General features: G+C 36.2%; 1 protein-coding gene across 15 annotated transcripts in view; it reads right to left on the bottom strand.

Moving 5' to 3' along the window:
- LOC127944675 (NACHT, LRR and PYD domains-containing protein 12) overlaps positions 1 to 18,080 on the bottom strand; it is an 83,544-nt gene extending 65,464 nt beyond the window's left edge. For 8 of the 15 annotated variants that reach the window (XM_052540832.1, XM_052540840.1, XM_052540875.1 and 5 more), the window contains exons 1-2: positions 17,921 to 18,079; positions 3,631 to 5,728 (exon numbers count right to left, since the gene is read on the bottom strand). In XM_052540832.1, the coding sequence (XP_052396792.1) occupies positions 3,631 to 5,672 (2,042 nt within the window). In that variant the 5' untranslated portion in view covers positions 5,673 to 5,728; positions 17,921 to 18,079. Of the gene's footprint in view, positions 1 to 3,630; positions 5,729 to 14,104; positions 14,218 to 17,017; positions 17,071 to 17,920 lie in introns of all 15 variants that reach the window. The other 7 variants (XM_052540902.1, XM_052540944.1, XM_052540936.1 and 4 more) reach the window with 5 other exon arrangements.
- Positions 18,081 to 18,734: the final 654 nt, after the last annotated feature.

Raw genomic sequence — 18,734 nt, 5'->3', positions numbered from 1 at the left:
TAAGACTTGGTTATGTAAATTTAATATAAACCTCTGATTAATTGAATATAACAAATGAACGAGAACTAGAAAAATCTTACGTGGGGGCAGACCATTTTTTTGTGTATAACCAAACCCGTTCGGCAAGTTCACCCTCATAAGACACTGTGCATGAAAAAACAAGAGATTCACACCTTTATCTCGACCCCCACAAGCCATACATAACTACCCCCAAAAAACCCAGCCCCCTCCAGCTCAACTCAATTCGGTCGATGTTTTGGCTCTGAGGAATGGTGTGTTACTGGGCTGAAACATGCCTGCACTCAGCAGCACTACTCTTTGTATTCGATATTTTCTCGCAGCCCATATAATTATTTTCACAAGACCATAATGGTAATAACAAATTATCAATTGATAATTAATCATTATTTTATGAAATTCATGTTATTTGTGATTTTGGGTGTTTGCAGAAGGCTTTAAGACCAAGCAGAATCCTCATCAGCTGCTCCCCTCACAGCGCGCGGGACTCTGCTATAACTGACGCAGCTTCACTCTCTGCAGTTTGAAATCAGATTGAGGCGAATAAAACTTATTGATCACGAGCCCAAGATTTAGCAAGGCAGGAAAACATTCATTCTAACTGAAGGAAGACGTATTTCATTGAGCTAATGCTGTTAAATAGAGAATTAAATAGAGAGAGAGAGAGAGAGAGAGAGAGAGAGAGAGAGAGAAACTAGTCTAGGGCTATTCTTAAACTTGGAGCTCATTATATTGAAGTACAAATCCAAACACCAGAAACTTTATGCATTTTATGAATAATGAAATGTTATGAAAAGTATGCATTTTATTTATTCACAGGCTATGGTTGAAATAATATTTTAGTTCACAGCTTTAAGTTCCATTGTTTAAAAAATGCTTTATTGGCTAATGTTTCATAAACCTTCGATTGTTATGCTCTAAAATCCATTGCCATTTGTAATTTCACAGTATTTTCACCTCCTAAATCACTAATCTTTAAAATCACAATTCTATAATGGTCAAAATTACTCATGCCGATGGCATTTAAATAAATGACTTTATTTATTTATTTATTTATTTATTTAATAATTGTAGCCTACATAAACAGGTGAACCAAAACAAATATTTGGATCGTCCCTTATTTTTGCCCTTATTTTCTTAAAGAATAAACACTTATTTTCTGTAAGAAAAACATGATAACATATTATTAATTCATAAAAATAATTTAAGCATTTAAAACATTTTTTAAAACTTGAATTTAAATACTATTAAACTAACTTTAAAATCTCAAGGAGTTTATAAGTTAAAAAGGATAAAATGTCACATGTCTCATTCACAAAGGTAAAATCGGACCATTCTGTTTTTACTTCACAGCTTTTAATTATACAATCATAACATGTACTTAGCATCTTTTGTTGGATAGTAATTCAAATGATTTCCTCTGATTTAAAATAGATTTTTACATTTGGTTATTTCTTTTAGTTTTGATTTTTTTATTTACTAGGATTTGTTTTAAAATTTCAAGTTAGTTTTATTATTTAATATTTCAATTTTACAAAGAAATATGCAGCATTTTGTCTTTTGTCTAATTATAAAATGACACATTTTCATTTATAATTTGTCTTATAACTTATTTTGTAATAAATGTATAAATAAATTGTAGGAAAATTTTATGGTGTAATTTGTATTGTGAATTTCATCGCATCAGAAGTTTATTGAATCATGATGATTTGTCCATAGTGAAAAGTTCAGCTAATGTCTTTTTTTGGTTCGACCTATTTAAATTCATTTTTGGCAAACAAAACCTGAAGAATGCCTGCCCAAAGGGCTACCAGGGATTCTGAAATTTTGCAACACCTGAAGTGTGTTTCCCAAAAGCATCATTAACAACGACATTTTGACTCAGCACTTTTGACTCAGCAATTATTTTGTGACTCTTTTTCACTTAAAGTTTGGTCCATTCATTAAACAAATCTATTGTATAACTTGGACAACTATGCCAGTTATTTTGCTACTTTTATTATATGTTTGGTGTGTCTGGATTCATTTGGAATGCAGCATGAAATGCCTCGGAATCCCATTCATTGTATTCAAATTGAATTAATATTGATTGGAAGATTGAAATTACATAACTTTTTTTGTTGTTCATAGAAATTTTGTGGAAAATTGATGTTCTTAAAAATAAAATGCAAAGAAAACACAAATCTTATGACTGGTAGATGTTGGAAAGCATAAAAACAAGACATCAAGTTAATATGATCCTTTGTGTTACAAAGCTTAAGTATTTCAAAGTACTCTTAATTTAGATTAAGTTACTAAACCCGAGTAATCTAAAGAAATACGTTACTGATTACTTTTTAAAGCATGTATTTTGTAATCTGTAGTGAAATACATTTTTAAAATTATCTTCCCAGCCCTGGTTATACCTTCAGTAATTTTGAATTTGAATTAAATTGACTTATTTCCCTCATATTATTTCTGAATACACTATATGTATAGGCTTTTGCATCTTTTCTGCAAAAATATTTAACAAGTGATTCGTTTAACATCATGTGTGCTTCACTTGGAATATAATTTTCTTTAACTAGAGGGATAATAAAGAAAAAGTAACTTGAATCATGTTGTAGTTACATTTTCAAGTCGACTAATCGGTCAAACATTCTGGAAAAATCTAGATAATTCTTTTTTTTTGCAAATTCACCCAGCCCTACGATCGCTATATTATATTCCTCAGCAATGAGGTAAAATGGGAATAACTAAACAGCTTTATTGTTTGTACATCGTGACGCACAGAAGCAGGTAACTCACACACACAACTGTCATCTCTCGATCGATAATTCATTCAAATAAATTGCCAAGATGTCAGTAGAGGGTTTCTCTTCCACAATCACCATGATTTTGCCAAGTAAGACATGTTCCTGGATCAACATCTTTTGATGATCCTGGATCAACATTGTTGTCCAAAAATATAGACTTAACCCAATCCCTACCCCTAAACCTAACTCTACCCATAATTTATTCCTAAATCAGTGGGAAATAATAACTAATTAACAAGGGTGCAGAAGCACCTAACCCTGATTGTAAGCCTAAAACAGATATTTCCTGAAAAGTTATATCTCAATTCTGATTGGTTGATTGGTATGTTGTTCCAGGATCAACAAGGATGTTAATCCAGGAACATGTTGTACATTATGAAGTCATGCTTGCCCTCTTCCACACGCTACACTTCATCACCAGAAAATAAATAAGAATGTTGTCTAACACACTGACTGTAAACAAAAGCACATCTTATCTTTTATTATTAGGACAGGGAAGTCTTGGCTTAGCGGTTAGAGAATTTGACTCCTAACCCTAGGGTTGTTTGTGTGTGTGTTCACTGCTGTGTGTGTGCACTTTGGATGGGTTAAATGCAGAGCACGAATTCTGAGTATGGGTCACCATACTTGGCTGTATGTTATTTCACTCACTAAGTCACTAATTATTTTACTGAAGTAAGTTTATTTGCAGTTTTAATTTCAGAGATTATGCAGGTGTTAACCTTAATTAGAAACATTTTACTATTATTAACATAGTCATGTTCCGAGAAAATAACCTAAATGTTAAATTATTTACATCCAACATCATGATACTCACACAGTGTCAGAAGTCACAGCAAGTTCATCAGTGAGCCCAGGGGGGTGAAACATGGAGTTGTTACTCTTTACAGACACACTGCTGAATCCTGGAGATGCTGCTCTCTGAGCGTCAACATCACTGAGACCAGGGGGGTGAAACATGGAGTTGTTACTCTTCATAGACACACAGCTGAATCCTGGAGATGCTGCTCTCTGAGCATTAACATAACTGAGCCCAGGGGGGTGAAACATGGAGTTGTTACTCTTCACAGACACACTGCTGAATCCTGGAGATGCTGCTCTCTGAGCATCAACATAACTGAGACCAGGGGGGTGAAACATGGAGTTGTTACTCTTTACAGACACACCGCTGAATCCTGGAGATGCTGCTCTCTGAGCATCAACATAACTGAGCCCAGGGGGCTGAAACATGGAGTTGTTACTCTTCATAGACACACCGCTGTATCCTGGAGATGCTGCTCTCTGAGTGTCAACATAACTGAGCCCAGGGGGCTGAAACATGGAGTTGTTACTCTTCATAGACACACTGCTGAATCCTGGAGATGCTGCTCTCTGAGCGTCAACATCAGTGAGCCCAGGGGGGTGAAACATGGAGTTGTTACTCTTCATAGACACACCGCTGAATCCTGGAGATGCTGCTCTCTGAGTGTCAACATAACTGAGACCAGGGGGGTGAAACATGGAGTTGTTACTCTTTACAGACACACCGCTGAATCCTGGAGATGCTGCTCTCTGAGCATCAACATAACTGAGCCCAGGGGGCTGAAACATGGAGTTGTTACTCTTCATAGACACACCGCTGTATCCTGGAGATGCTGCTCTCTGAGTGTCAACATAACTGAGCCCAGGGGGGTGAAACATGGAGTTGTTACTCTTTACAGACACACCGCTGTATCCTGGAGATGCTGCTCTCTGAGTGTCAACATAACTGAGCCCAGGGGGCTGAAACATGGAGTTGTTACTCTTCATAGACACACTGCTGAATCCTGGAGATGCTGCTCTCTGAGCGTCAACATCAGTGAGCCCAGGGGGGTGAAACATGGAGTTGTTACTCTTCATAGACACACCGCTGAATCCTGGAGATGCTGCTCTCTGAGCGTCAACATCAGTGAGCCCAGGGGGCTGAAACATGGAGTTGTTACTCTTTACAGACACACCGCTGAATCCTGGAGATGCTGCTCTCTGAGCGTCAACATCACTGAGACCAGGGGGCTGAAACATGGAGTTGTTACTCTTCATAGATACATAGCTGTATCCTGGAGAAGCTGCTCTCTGAGCATCAACATAACTGAGCCCAGGGGGCTGAAACATGGAGCTGTTACTCTTCATAGACACACTGCTGAATCCTGGAGATGCTGCTCTCTGAGCATCAACATAACTGAGCCCAGGGGGCTGAAACATGGAGTTGTTACTCTTCACAGACACACCGCTGAATCCTGGAGATGCTGCTCTCTGAGCGTCAACATCACTGAGCCCAGGGGGCTGAAACATGGAGTTGTTACTCTTCATAGACACACTGCTGAATCCTGGAGATGCTGCTCTCTGAGCATCAACATAACTGAGCCCAGGGGGCAGAAACATGGAGTTGTTACTCTTCACAGACACACCGCTGAATCCTGGAGATGCTGCTCTCTGAGCATCAACATAACTGAGCCCAGGGGGCTGAAACATGGAGTTGTTACTCTTTACAGACACACTGCTGAATCCTGGAGATGCTGCTCTCTGAGCGTCAACATCAGTGAGCCCAGGGGGGTGAAACATGGAGTTGTTACTCTTCATAGACACACTGCTGAATCCTGGAGATGCTGCTCTCTGAGCATCAACATAACTGAGCCCAGGGGGCTGAAACATGGAGTTGTTACTCTTCACAGACACACCGCTGAATCCTGGAGATGCTGCTCTCTGAGCGTCAACATCACTGAGCCCAGGGGGCTGAAACATGGAGTTGTTACTCTTCATAGATACATAGCTGTATCCTGGAGAAGCTGCTCTCTGAGCATCAACAGGATTCTCCTGCTCTCTCTCCTCATACACACTCATTTTGCAGGCTGTTCTTCTGCATCTCTTTTTCCTAGATGAGGTATTTGATTTCAGGCCTGTATGTGGAAACAAAGAGCATACACATACTTCGTTACAATAAAATTTCAGTTCTTGCTGGTGATCAGAAGTGAGAAGGCACAGTGACCGAAGTGGCTGATAATGTTAAAATGTTTACCTTGATAAGACAGTAAGTCTGGCTGCATCCAAAATGTCCTACTTTCCTACTATGTATACCTACCCAAGAGAATATGCGATTTTGGATGCAGCCATACATTTATTTTATCATGTATGCATGTTTCTTACCCACTCTTAAATTGTCAATAAGTTTGAGCAGCCCTGCATTGCATGGATAAATAAATTTGGCACGGCTACTGTTCATGCAGGGAGTGGAAGCAGAGTGCTGCTCACACACTATCCTGCTCTCACAGATCAACACAACTCAGGAAGTACAACTGTTATTGTAACACATTCTTAAAGTATCGGTACAGTACTAGTAAAATGTGGAATCCTACCATTTTTAAAATGCAGGGTTTTGTGATGTATTTTGACTACTTTTTTTTGTACTTCACCTTGTTTGATTTGTCTTTTTCTTTTATTTGCTAAATTATTTATTTATTACATCGACTTTCCGATTAATGCTGGGTACACACCAAAATATTGTTTTTTACATCTTATACAATTTTCAAAATGTGATAGACCACAAACATGAGGATAAAATATCCTAGAATTAACCGTTTTGCTCCTATAGTGTGTGGTGTGCCATGATGTGACAGACAGCACACCACACATGAACAGATTTTCAACCAAAGTCTCAACTGTGAACAAAGGAAATCTAGCAAAATCTCGTGATACTTCAGAATAAGCATGGCAGACGATATGCAGGAAGAAATTGCAATGATTTTCACAGAAAATACACAACACGTTGTATAAAAATTTGTGCTGTTGCCACAAATCAACAAGCTAATTCTCCATCTCTGCTGTCCACATCAATTTCACTTTGTGCTGCGCCATAACTGCTTCTGTCTTCAATCGTCTCGCTTTCTGATTGGATATTGTTTTGTTCACTTGATAATCTCCAAAGCATGTGTGTTTATTCTCGAGGTTCCCCCAAACATCAGGATTTCTGATCGTAAATATTAAACATGTTGAATATTTACATTTCGCGATCAGGCCGGCTCCAATGTTCTTCTGATCAGATTCGGACACTCTTAACACACCTCACACCAAGAGAAAATCTGATAAGATCATCTGTAGAACCATCAAGATAATCGGGACATAGCTAGGATTGTCAGAAAGGAGGAAATCGGCCCAAAATCAGCCCAATTATCTTTTGGTGTGTACCCAGCATAACTGCCCCCAACTGGCTAGTATTGAATGCAACTTGCAGGTGCAATTAAACTTTAAATAAGGTGTTTCTAAATTATTTTAAACAGTTTATGATATCTAAATTATAATTAACAAAAATGATTAATTCATTATAAATTACAATTACCAGTAATTCCTTTTCATTTTGTAAGATATCATTAATATTTTATATTGTTAATTTGTGCCCGAGTGCAGTTTTGCCATGTCTGCTTATTATACTGCATGTTTTACTTTTTTTGTAAAGCTTTAAGAGTAAAGAGTTCAGTGTTGACTAGAAGGAGAGCAGTATGCAAACTAGTATGCAAATTGAACATCAGCTACTGTTAATTCCCACAAAGTAGTTTAAATTATATACACCCTATAACCGTGACATTATTTGACTCCAGCTCGGTGAAGAGTGACTGACAAGCCCGACATGCCTGGTGACTCATATTCACCGCTCACTGCATCTGCGGCATAGACAAAAAAAAATGAAAAAAAAATGGACACATTGTCCATGATGTCACCCATAGGTTTTTGAAGAGCATTTTTGAAACCTTAAGTGGACGGAGCAGGCCGTCGCCATCTTGGCAGCCCATTACCACGTTACACTCCTGGATAATCGAAAATCTGTTACAGATGACAATTTATAATGAGTTAACAATATATACCATCATCATACCGTCCAGCCCTACACTTCTCAATACTGCTCAAAACACTGAAGTTCATGTTTATCATGTCTCACAGACTCTTTCTAGACACTCACAAATCATTTGATTATAACAAGCAATGTGTAAACATGATGTACCAGGGGCGTTTCCTCCGAGGAGGCAAGGAGACATCTTCTCCTCTAAATATTGGATGATAAAAAATAAAACAATGGCAATATTACAAAATATAAAATTAAAAAGAATGAGTCACAATATTTCTAAAGGAGCACTGTCCAACAGTGACATCAGCAGGTAAAGTTACAGGGGGAGTCCATGTCTCTCTCACCTCCCCTAAGCCCACTGAGTTTTAACAGACCTCCTAAAGCATACGGTTACTAGGTGGTAATTGAGAAAGGAGGAAAGTCATGTGAGAGGAGGGAATGACTCCATCGCGATATGATTGGATATTACTGGTTATGTTTGTTGTGATTGGTACATGCAATAAATCCCGCCTCTTGTGTTAATGTGCTTTCCGTTCGTGAATCAGTCTGAATGAACAATATAATGGCATTAAAGGGAAGACTAATTTAAAAAGTAAGTAAACAACTCCCACACTTAGATATAACCAATTTGTTATGTCAAAATAAGACTTGAAATGGCCTAAAAACAAGATCTGGGATCTTGATGTGGGAGTTTTTATAGAGTAATCAGCTTGATAAAATTTAGTTTGGTTAACTTGAAGTAAATCTCCTTGTCTGTGACCAATATTTACCAAGCTTTGATGACTGATGATCCAAAAAAAAAAAAAACAATAGCTAAAAGTTAACTATTAAAAAGAATAGATGAAAATAAGTTCATAAATAAAATGAGTTATTGAGTTATTATTTTGGAATAAATGTAAAATGCATAAACACACTAACTTAAAAGGATAGTTCACACAAAAATGTAAATTTTATGTTTATCTGCTTACCCCCAGAGCATCCAAAATGTAGGTGACTTTGTTTATTCAGTAGAACACACAAAGATCTTTAACACAAACCATTGCAGTTTGTCAGTCTTATAATAGAAGTGGATGGGAATCACGGCTAAAACAATAAATACACCACAATAAAACGACCAAGAACAAGAAACTGTGCAAGAAACTGAACAGTATTTATATTGTTTTCTTTTTTCTTTTTTTTACCTCTAATGCATACAATGTCCGAACTGTTAGAACTCTCTTGAGCGAGTCCTCCTGGGTGTGTTCTCAGCAGCAGGCGTGTGAGGTATCTTCTTCTTCCTCTTGTTTTATGGTGGATCGCAGACTTATAAGTGTATTATTACCGCCACCTATCTCTCAAGTGGACCATTGACTCTCCTAATTGAGATTGAGGTTGCAGTAATGCACTTGTCTGCAATCCACCATAAATCAAGAAGAAGAAGATGACGCCTCACGCACCTTTGCACTTTCTATTAGGGCTGTCAAACTAAATTTGAATTTTGTACTTATATATATTCAAAATTATATATATTTGGGGAAGTCGTGGCCTAGTGGTTAGAGAGTTTGACTCCTAACCCTAGGGTTATGGGTTCAAATCTTGGACGGGCAGTACCACGACTTAGGTGCCCTTGAGCATGGTACCGAACCCCCAACTGCTCCCTGGGTGCTGCAGCATAAATGGCTGTCCACTGCTCTGGCTGTCCAGTGGTCCGGGTGTGTGTTCACAGTGTGTGTGTTCACTGATGTGTGTGTGCACTTTGGATGGGTTAAATGCAGAGCATGAATTCTGAGTATGGGTCACCATACTTGGCTGAATGTCACGTCACTTTTCACTTTAAGGATAGTGATGTCTGTTTTAACAGGACGATTCTTTTCAATTATTCAAATTATCCAGTCAGACCCAGTCTCGAGTGAATTCACAAGTCTAAAGACAATCCCTTTAAGTAGTAAAAGAAACCATTTAAATTTTCTTCCCATTTCTCCATCCCAGGTTTGTAAAGCTCTGTTAACTTGCGATTATAAAAAATCTGCTGGCCCTGATCAAATAGAGCCTTATTTTCTAAAATTATCTGCGGACTTGATAGCAAGACTGATTGCTTCTATTTTAAATTTATGTCTAAGTAGTGGTTTGATACCAAGTTCATGGAAGTCAGCAGAAATTCGTCCATTATTGAAAGGTGGAGATTGCACTTTGTTGGAAAATTATTGCCCTATTTCCATACTATCTGTTACAGCCAAAGTGTTTGAATCCCTGGTAAATGAACAGTTAAAGCACTATTTATCGATTAATAATATTTTAAGTCAAACTCAGTCAGGTTTTAGACAAGGACATAGTACTATTACTGCTGCAATGTCATTCACAATTGACATTATTACTGGATTGGATAAAAAAAAAAAATTATGTGTTTATTGATTTATCCAAAGTGTTTGATTCTGTGGTTCATGATCTTCTTTTGCAATATGCAAAGGCTTAAATGTGTAGGTTTTAGCAGTACAGTTTTAAAGTGGTTTTCAAATGATTTGACTGTAAGAACTCAATGTGTGTCTGTAGATAGTTACACTTCTAATCCATTAATAGTGAAGACAGGTGTCCCTCAAGGTTCAATTTTGGGACCAATTTTATTTTCTATTTACGTAAATGAACTTGGTTTAGGATTAGAGACTGTAAAAGTACACTTTTATGCAGATGATACTATCATTTATACAATGACTTCATCCATAAAAGTGGCAATGGATTCCTTACAGAATGTTTTTAATTTATTTCAGACTTCACTTGATAATCTAAAATTGGTGATGAATAAAAAAAACTAAATACATGATCTTCACACGCTCCAGATTTTCACTAAATGATTTCATGATTAAAACTTTTGATGGTACTCTGGTTGAGAGAGTAGCATCCTATAAATATCTTGGAATTTGGCTGGATGATAAATTTACTTTTAGTTCTCATATTGATATACTTTTAAATAAATTGAGACCAAGATTGGGTTTTTATTTTCGTTTGAAAAAATGTTTTTCCTTTGTTGCTCGAAAACGATTAGTGCAAAGTACCTTTTTGCCAGTATTGGACTATGGTGATATAATATATATGCATGCGCCCCTAAATACTTTGAAAAAATTTGATGTTGTTTATCATGCTGCTTTACGATTTGTGACTGATTCGAGCACAACACATCACTGTAATTTATATGAGTTGACAAATTGGACTTCACTGTGCTTGAGGAGGAAACATCATATGTTGATCTTTATTTTAAAAGCTTTACTGGGTAAATTACCACAGTATATATCTAATCTATTGATATACTGTACTAGTATCTATAATACTACATCAACAGTTAAACTATTACTCAAGGACTAAATTTTCCATACAGAACTAGGTAGATCAGCCTTCTCTAACTATGCTTATTATGCGTGGAATGAGCTTCAAGGTATATTACACATGAAATATGTTCCATCTCTCACTTCTTTTAGAAAAACTTTAAAGTCTGTTTTTATAGAACGGTGTAAATGTTTTAGTAATTGATTGTGGGTTGTGTTGTCTTTTAGATTTGGAAATTCTTTGTATGTTTATTCTGTTGTGGTATGTATTACTTTGTATTTTTGTTTTGTGCTGACTATCTTGACCAGGACTCCCTGGTAGAAGATATATTATATCTCAATGGGACCTTCCTGGTTAAACAAATAAAAAAATAAAAAAAAATCTGTGGCTTTCTGGTAACGTTACGATTTCACTTCAGCTTAATAATTAAAAAAATACTATGTTAGTTCTGTGACACTGAAAAGGTACTAGTAAGATACACGGTGTGTTTTTATACAGTCTATGGGCAGCCGAAAAGATTGTGGCTCATTTTCAAACAGTCACGGTAGCGATTTTTAAAATTAATGTTAAACGCCTGCATTTCCAGCAATTTCTCGGAAGGAAAATGTAAAAGCGGATTATTAAAGAGAAGTCCTAACTGCTTTTTCGCCGTGTTTTTCACAGTTTTACAGGCTGCCAGAAAGAATCCATCTCCATACGGTGAGCTATTGTTGCTGCTGTTTTTTGAACTTCAAAATTAGTTTTAAATTCATTATTGAGTGATTATTGAAATTAGACTGTAAATTATTAAAGGTAATATTTTATTTCTAGATGTTTGTTTGTGTAAATGCTGTGTGTGCGGTGAGTTCTGTGCGAGCGGGCAGCAGAGTTGCCATGGAAAGGGGACGTCAACACAAAAACCGTTACTGGCAAGCAATTATCTCCGTCTCTCGATGCGGTTTACACTGTTTTTAGGTAAGTTTAGTCGCTAAAATCAAACAAATATTACATACAAACAAATTTCTTACTTGTTATTGACATGTTTCAATCAAATCTAGCGCAGCGTTAGTTCAGTCAGGCCATGGAGGCAAGGCTGTGAACAGCTGATGCGGTCAGCTGTCAAATTGCTCCAATCACCACCACTCTCCTATTAGACACGGGACATATATATATACGTGCCACTACTGTTGGTAAGTATGCTCAATGGCTCGCAACCCTCCCTCCCCATTATAAGCATTAGCACATTATTGTGCACCTTTTGGCTGTTGTCTTCTTTGTTTCAGATCCCTAAGGCTTCCAAAATCTTTGCTGGTATGGACCTCACTGCTGAGAGACACCCATCTTCATAACCAGGCTACAGGATAGACGTCCCACTGCCACATCCATATGATTATCCCTGTTTGCTTTAAAGACTTATTAAAAGTCTTAATTGTTATGTATTTCTTAATTCATGGTTCCAGGGGGTTAATGTTAAAGCTCTTGTATGTTCAATTATTCTGGGAGCAAGAACCCCCATAAGGAACCATACCGCCAAAGATAAATTGTGTTCAATAAACTCAAGTAAACTTGCCAAAGTGGTTCCTGTCTGAAATGTATTTTATAGAAATGGTTTAGTGTCTTCGAAAAAGTCAGTTAGCATCTTACAGTTTTCAGGTAACTTAACATTAGGCTAACTATAGATTGAGCTCTTGTTTATGAAACTCTAGGCTTTTAATCAGATCTTTATGTTTGTGTGTGTGTGTGTGTGTGAGAGAGAGAGATTTTGATAGCTCTGTGAATGTTTTGCTGGAGATTTGTCAGTGAGCTATTGGAAAAGGCTGATTCACTGGACAGATGACGTCACTTACATGGAGAGTGTAATCGGCTGAAAACAAGTTCACATGAGTTTTGATATTTCATGGTAAACAAATAAAAATACAAATTGTTCTGTGATTTCAGGAGGACAGAAAGAAACTATACAGAAGAGAAGTGAAGCTCCATTTCAACATTTCTGAAGGGAGATACTTACTTAGAAATGCAGGTGAACTGAAGAAGCTCATGAAATACATTAATATGCCTTTTTCAGAATATATTTAACCAATTTTAAGAAGTCCCTGACATCAAAACGTAAGTCACACTCAACCTAAAACTAAAAATATAGATTCTGTTATCTTAAGATTATATTATTAGTAGTAGAATCTGTATATTACATATATTATTATAATTGTTATATATTGTTACGTCCCAGGCCCTACTAAGGTGTCTTTTGTGTATGTGCCTTGTGTGTTCACTCTGTCTCTCTCTCTCTCTACCTCTGTGTGTGCACGTGTGCATGCTTGAGGATTGCTGAGTTGTTTGGCGTGAATGAGAGCGATCTTGAGTGAGTTTCTATTTTCTTATTTCTTAAATCTTTATATGCTTTTAGTCGGATAAAAGGCATTTTGTTTGTGAGTGTTGTAAAGCGTTTAGCTGACATTAGTCAGCGTTCTCCGAGTAATGGAGATAAATGCTGGAGACTTTACAAGTATGTCTGTTAGAAATGGGTGTAAATGTATATCTGACCCCACTGTTACGGTGGAAGACTGCTTATTAGCCTTAAGCGCTGTGATCGGTGGGGCAAACATTAGTTCGGCATCTCGAATGAATAACCTGTTGTGTTTTTTCTAAAGGAAGTTCAAATGGTGGACACTTTGATTGAAAATGGTTTAACAATAAATTATACATTTGTGCCTGTTCTACCCCTCAAGTCCAACCAAAAAAGTTTGTAAGAAGCGAAAAATTAGAGGAAATACTTAAAAGACATGGTAAACTAATGAGCCCCATTAAAATGAGTCCACTTGGCTGTAAAAATGCTGAGCTTAAACATGTAATGTCGTTTAGACGACAGGTGATTATGATTTTGAATTTACAGACTGAAGCGCTGAACTCCTCCGTCAAGATGAGCACTGACGGTAAAGATTACATGATTTTTATTAGTTCTGAGACAATGAGATGTTTCACATGTGGAGATTTTGGGCATGTTCGGCAGACTTGTCCTAATAAAAACAGAGTGAATGTAAATAGCATAGCTTCCGCCGCTGCTAATGCAGAGAACAACGGGCAGCCAGATACACGGTAATGATTTAAAAACGGCATCGGTTTCGTCAGAGCTGTCTGTTGTTGAAAACGCTGAATGGAATACCTCACGTGAAGACAGTGATGTGGCAGGCGGCTCAAAACATGATTCTGTCGAGTCAGTTGAGGAGACTGTTGTTAGCAGTGTCAAAAATAGGGTTTCACAGTCAGTATCAGGCCCTAGTGGAGTACAGACAGATAATGATTGCAATTCTCATAATGAGATAACGCAAACACAGCTTTCCATGACCACAGAATATATTGAGGAGTTTATATAATCAAATATTGACTATGCTATTGTACAGATGCAGACAACTGGTGATGAGAGTAAGTTAAAACTTTACTCACTTAAACAATGTAATGATTTTTTGGATTGTCCTAAAGGCCTTTGCAAGCCTAAGATTGAGACTTTTTTTCCTGATCTTAAATGGTTTTTGGCATCTGGCACAAAAGTAATGAGAAAAGCTTCATTTGATGAATTTGATAAACCAAAAAGATAGTGTCTTAAGAAAATTAAGAAAAGTAGCGCTGCATCTTTGAGAAGTCACAGTTATCACACACACCAGACGTGTCACATTCAATTCAAGCAGTGGTCTAAAACTGTTTATTTAATCACCAAACGGACATAAGTTTGCTTCAAGAATGAACTGAGGCATATATGAGTTTGAAGTTCAGTGTTTAAAAAAACAGAACAAACGGAAAGAAAACGTCTGATCTGTATTACAGCTCTCTAGCATACAGACTGTATTAGAGTCACAGAAAGACCAACGTTTTGCTGAAAAATGCACAATACAAAATTTATAGCCTAGGGTGAAGTCATTATGTAAATTTACAATGATTTGGGACAAATATAATGTTATTTAATGGAAAACTATGTGAACGGCTGCATTTAAATTCACGTTTGAAGTTTCCCACTCTGTGCAGCGTGCAGTGTCACATGGCAAAACAAATGCAACACGGAAAACTATCTCCATGGATTTTTGCCGATAACCGATAGTTACGCAAATCAACTATCGGTGCCGATTAATCAGCAAAACCGATGAATCGGTTGACCTCCATTATAACAATGTGCATGATACAATACTCATCAAATAATAAAGCACTCATTTAATGTCCCTTGACTCGGATTAAAAAGTAATCATGGCCAACAAAATAACTTGTGCTTGGTGACTGTTAGCCACTCATAGCACTCGCAGTTGCAATCTTTGAAATGGTGCATAAAAACTTTGCTGGCCTTCAGTTTAGGTGTAGGTCTCCCTTTCTCAGTTATTCTCTTTTGTCTGCAAAAGAGCACCTTGAAAAAGCATTTTAGTAGATTGGCAACAAGATCTGTTGTAGGCTGCATTTACTTTTCATTGAATTTCACTTTCATACCTTGGAAATCTGTAAATAAAAGGGCGGTCTAACACCGGGGGTAGCACTGGGCATGTCACTAGATCCAGAGGGAGTGCTGTCATTGAACGTCAAAATTTGATTGGCTGATGATTCTGTCACTAATGCTCGTAACAAATCAGATGTGACTTCTTTCAACAAAAGGGTAGTAGCACTATCTGTAATGCTGGCCATAGTCTTTTTTTATGTAGGATATTCCAGGTCAACCTCAACTAAACTAATCACAGATAATTTGTGGACATAACACAAATGAAAATGATACCTAAATAATCAATTTAAAACATTTTTCACACAATTTTATTTTTATAGGGCCAGCAGAGAAGGCCTCATACATCATGCATCTCCAAGATGCAAACACAGTTTAATGAATGAAATGTATACAATTCACTACAATTTAAACTAACTGTTTTCTATTTTAATATATATTTAGAGAAGTAATTTATTCCTGTGATGGTAAAGTTGTATTTTCAGCATCATTACTCCTGTCTTTAGTGTCACATGATCTTCAGAAATCATTTTGATATTCTGATTTGCTTCTGAAGAAACCTTTCTGATTATTATCAATATTGAAAACAGCTGTGTTGCTTCATTTTTTCAGGATTTTTGATAAATAAAGTTTTAAAACAGTACAGTGTTTATTTGAAACAGAAATGCTTGTTTTAACTTTTGATAATTGATAAGACATTGATAATAATAAAAAATGTTTATTGAGCAGCAAATCAGTATGATTTCTGAAGGATCATGTGACACTGAAGACTGGAGTAATAAAAATTAGCTTAGATCACAGAAATTACATTTCACAATATATTCACATAGAAAACTGTTGTGTTAAATTGTAATAATATTTCACAATATTACTGTTTTTTACTTCCTTTTGATCAAATAAAGGCAGCATTGGTGAGCAGAAGAGACGTAAAATATCTTACTGACCCCAAACTTTTAACGGTAGTGTATACTACAAATAGGATGTTCCACCTACTGAAATGGTACTGTGGCATGTGTATTCCATTCTAAAGAGATGCACGTTCCACAAATATTACATTTACTAAGGGATCACATGAAACACTTCATCAATAAACTGATTTTTGAGAGCATTAGTGGCAGTGTGTCGATTATTGTTTATTGATTGGTGAAGTGTATCATGTGATTGAGCACCTGCCTAAAGTTTTTGGATGTGCGTTTATTAAACCTACTTGTGATTAAATCAGATATATGTAGCAAAATAAGCACAAATGGGTGCAGCAGCAGCTGTGGTGCTTGGCCTGTAGTGAGGCTTATCAAAGTCCACTAAAGGAAGTAGAACTTTTTGGTATTTTACTTTGAAATAGCCTTGCTAATAATATTTGGGGCTCGGACACACTTTTTTTTTTGTTTAAATTAGATTAAAGTACATAGTTTAGTATTCACACAACACATCTAATAACCACACACTCCAGTTATATGTGATTAAATAAATAATCTTTAGTCTGAAATAATATGAACAGCAGCAGCTATGTTAAACTTTTTTTTTTTTTTCTGTTTCTTTCTCAGGATGCCCATCCCAAGATTACTAGAGATTACACCAGCTCCAAACTGAATCCAAACTCACTTTTGAAGACTTCAGATGACACCAGCACTCACAAAAACTACAGACGACGGCGACTGTCCATGAACATACAAAACATTGAACACACAAAACAAATATTTTATATATATATATATATATATATATATATATATATATATATATATATATATATATATATATATATATATATATATTATAACATGCATTTTCTGTAAACCTACTTTGAAATAAGTATTGTGAAAAATGCTATACTTATACAACATTTAACTATGCAAGTACTGTAGCAATGGTTATGGTTTTGTAGTTACTATGGTTTTACTGCAACATTTATAGTTAAACCATGGTGATTGCAGTAAAACTATGGTTGATTTACTATGGTTTTACTGCAAAAGCTGTAGTAAAATTATGGTTAATTTGCAAAAGACTACAATTAATCCCAAATTATCCACTTTTGATCAAAGCATCTGGTAAATGTTAATGTATTTCTACATGTAATATGAAATAAATATTAATAAAGTTGCAACTGTTCTTGAGAGTGGTGTGTAATGTTTTATTATAAACCAGTTCGTGTCGACATCGGCCCAACATATGTGTGCTGTCTGGGCAAATATATATATATATATATTTATATATATATATATATATATATATATATATATATATATATATATATATATATATATATATACATAACATTGTTTGTCAGTAGGATTAGGGAGAGATACATAGAAATGTGCGAGAGTTGTTAATACGCCCTACTACAGGCCTGTGGATGGGAACTGTCCTGTTTAAACAGCCCTGCTCTCCTTCTCGTCGCTTTCAGGATACTATGCGAACATCTTTGAGGGGTTTCAGATCTACATACGGTTCGACATGTTCTTATTGATATAATATTACTGCTATGGAAAGTTTTAACGAACTTACCATAACGTGAAGAAGACGTTGAATTCGAATCACCCGAAATGGCGTCGTCATCTGATGTGATTGCTTTCGGTTTCACTTTGAGGAAGTGAGTTCCGCGGAAAAAAAAAAAAAATATGGCGCAGCAACAAAACGGACTGAACGTAATGACGTTGGAATGTTGGAATCCAGGCTACTTGCTATCTACGTACCCGCTACAGCAGGCGTAATAAATAAATGACAACAAATAAATCCCCGAGCACTGGACTGTGCAGGGCCGTGCTGAGACAAGGAGGCTGAATCCAGCTTCTAATTCGCAGCTTCTTATTGACGCTATCCGTTCCACCTTAAATGACGCGAACTTCCGCGTTTGCTGGCTTCTTATTGACGCTCAACTTGGGGACCGTGCGGTTTGTCTCTTTTTCGCGTTTTTTAACGGAATTGTGTTACTTTTGTGTCTATTTTCAGAATAAAAGAATATATATATATATATTAATGCAAATAACACTGATATATCAGCGAAAATGGACTGTAAAAATATAAGGGCACATAATTAGGCTATAGTATTCTTTAATAATTGTACATGTCATCAGATCAACTTAGGGACCCTTTTTCTCTTATTTACACTTTTTAGGGACCCTGATTATATTGTAGGCCTATCTATTTTCAGAAAAGAATAATACACTATTTTGAAAGGTAAATAACAAATAATAATAACATAAAATGACTGTAAAAAATATAATGAGGCCTATACATCAATCTTTAATTATTGCAAATAACATAATTTGAATGTATTTAAAAATAAATATATTGAATACTTTTTTTTTTTTTTTTTTAA

Source organism: Carassius gibelio, chromosome A3 (genome assembly GCF_023724105.1).
Source record: "Carassius gibelio isolate Cgi1373 ecotype wild population from Czech Republic chromosome A3, carGib1.2-hapl.c, whole genome shotgun sequence".
In the NCBI taxonomy this organism is placed as follows: Eukaryota; Metazoa; Chordata; class Actinopteri; order Cypriniformes; family Cyprinidae; genus Carassius; species Carassius gibelio.
This window is presented reverse-complemented; position numbering and strand designations above follow the sequence as displayed.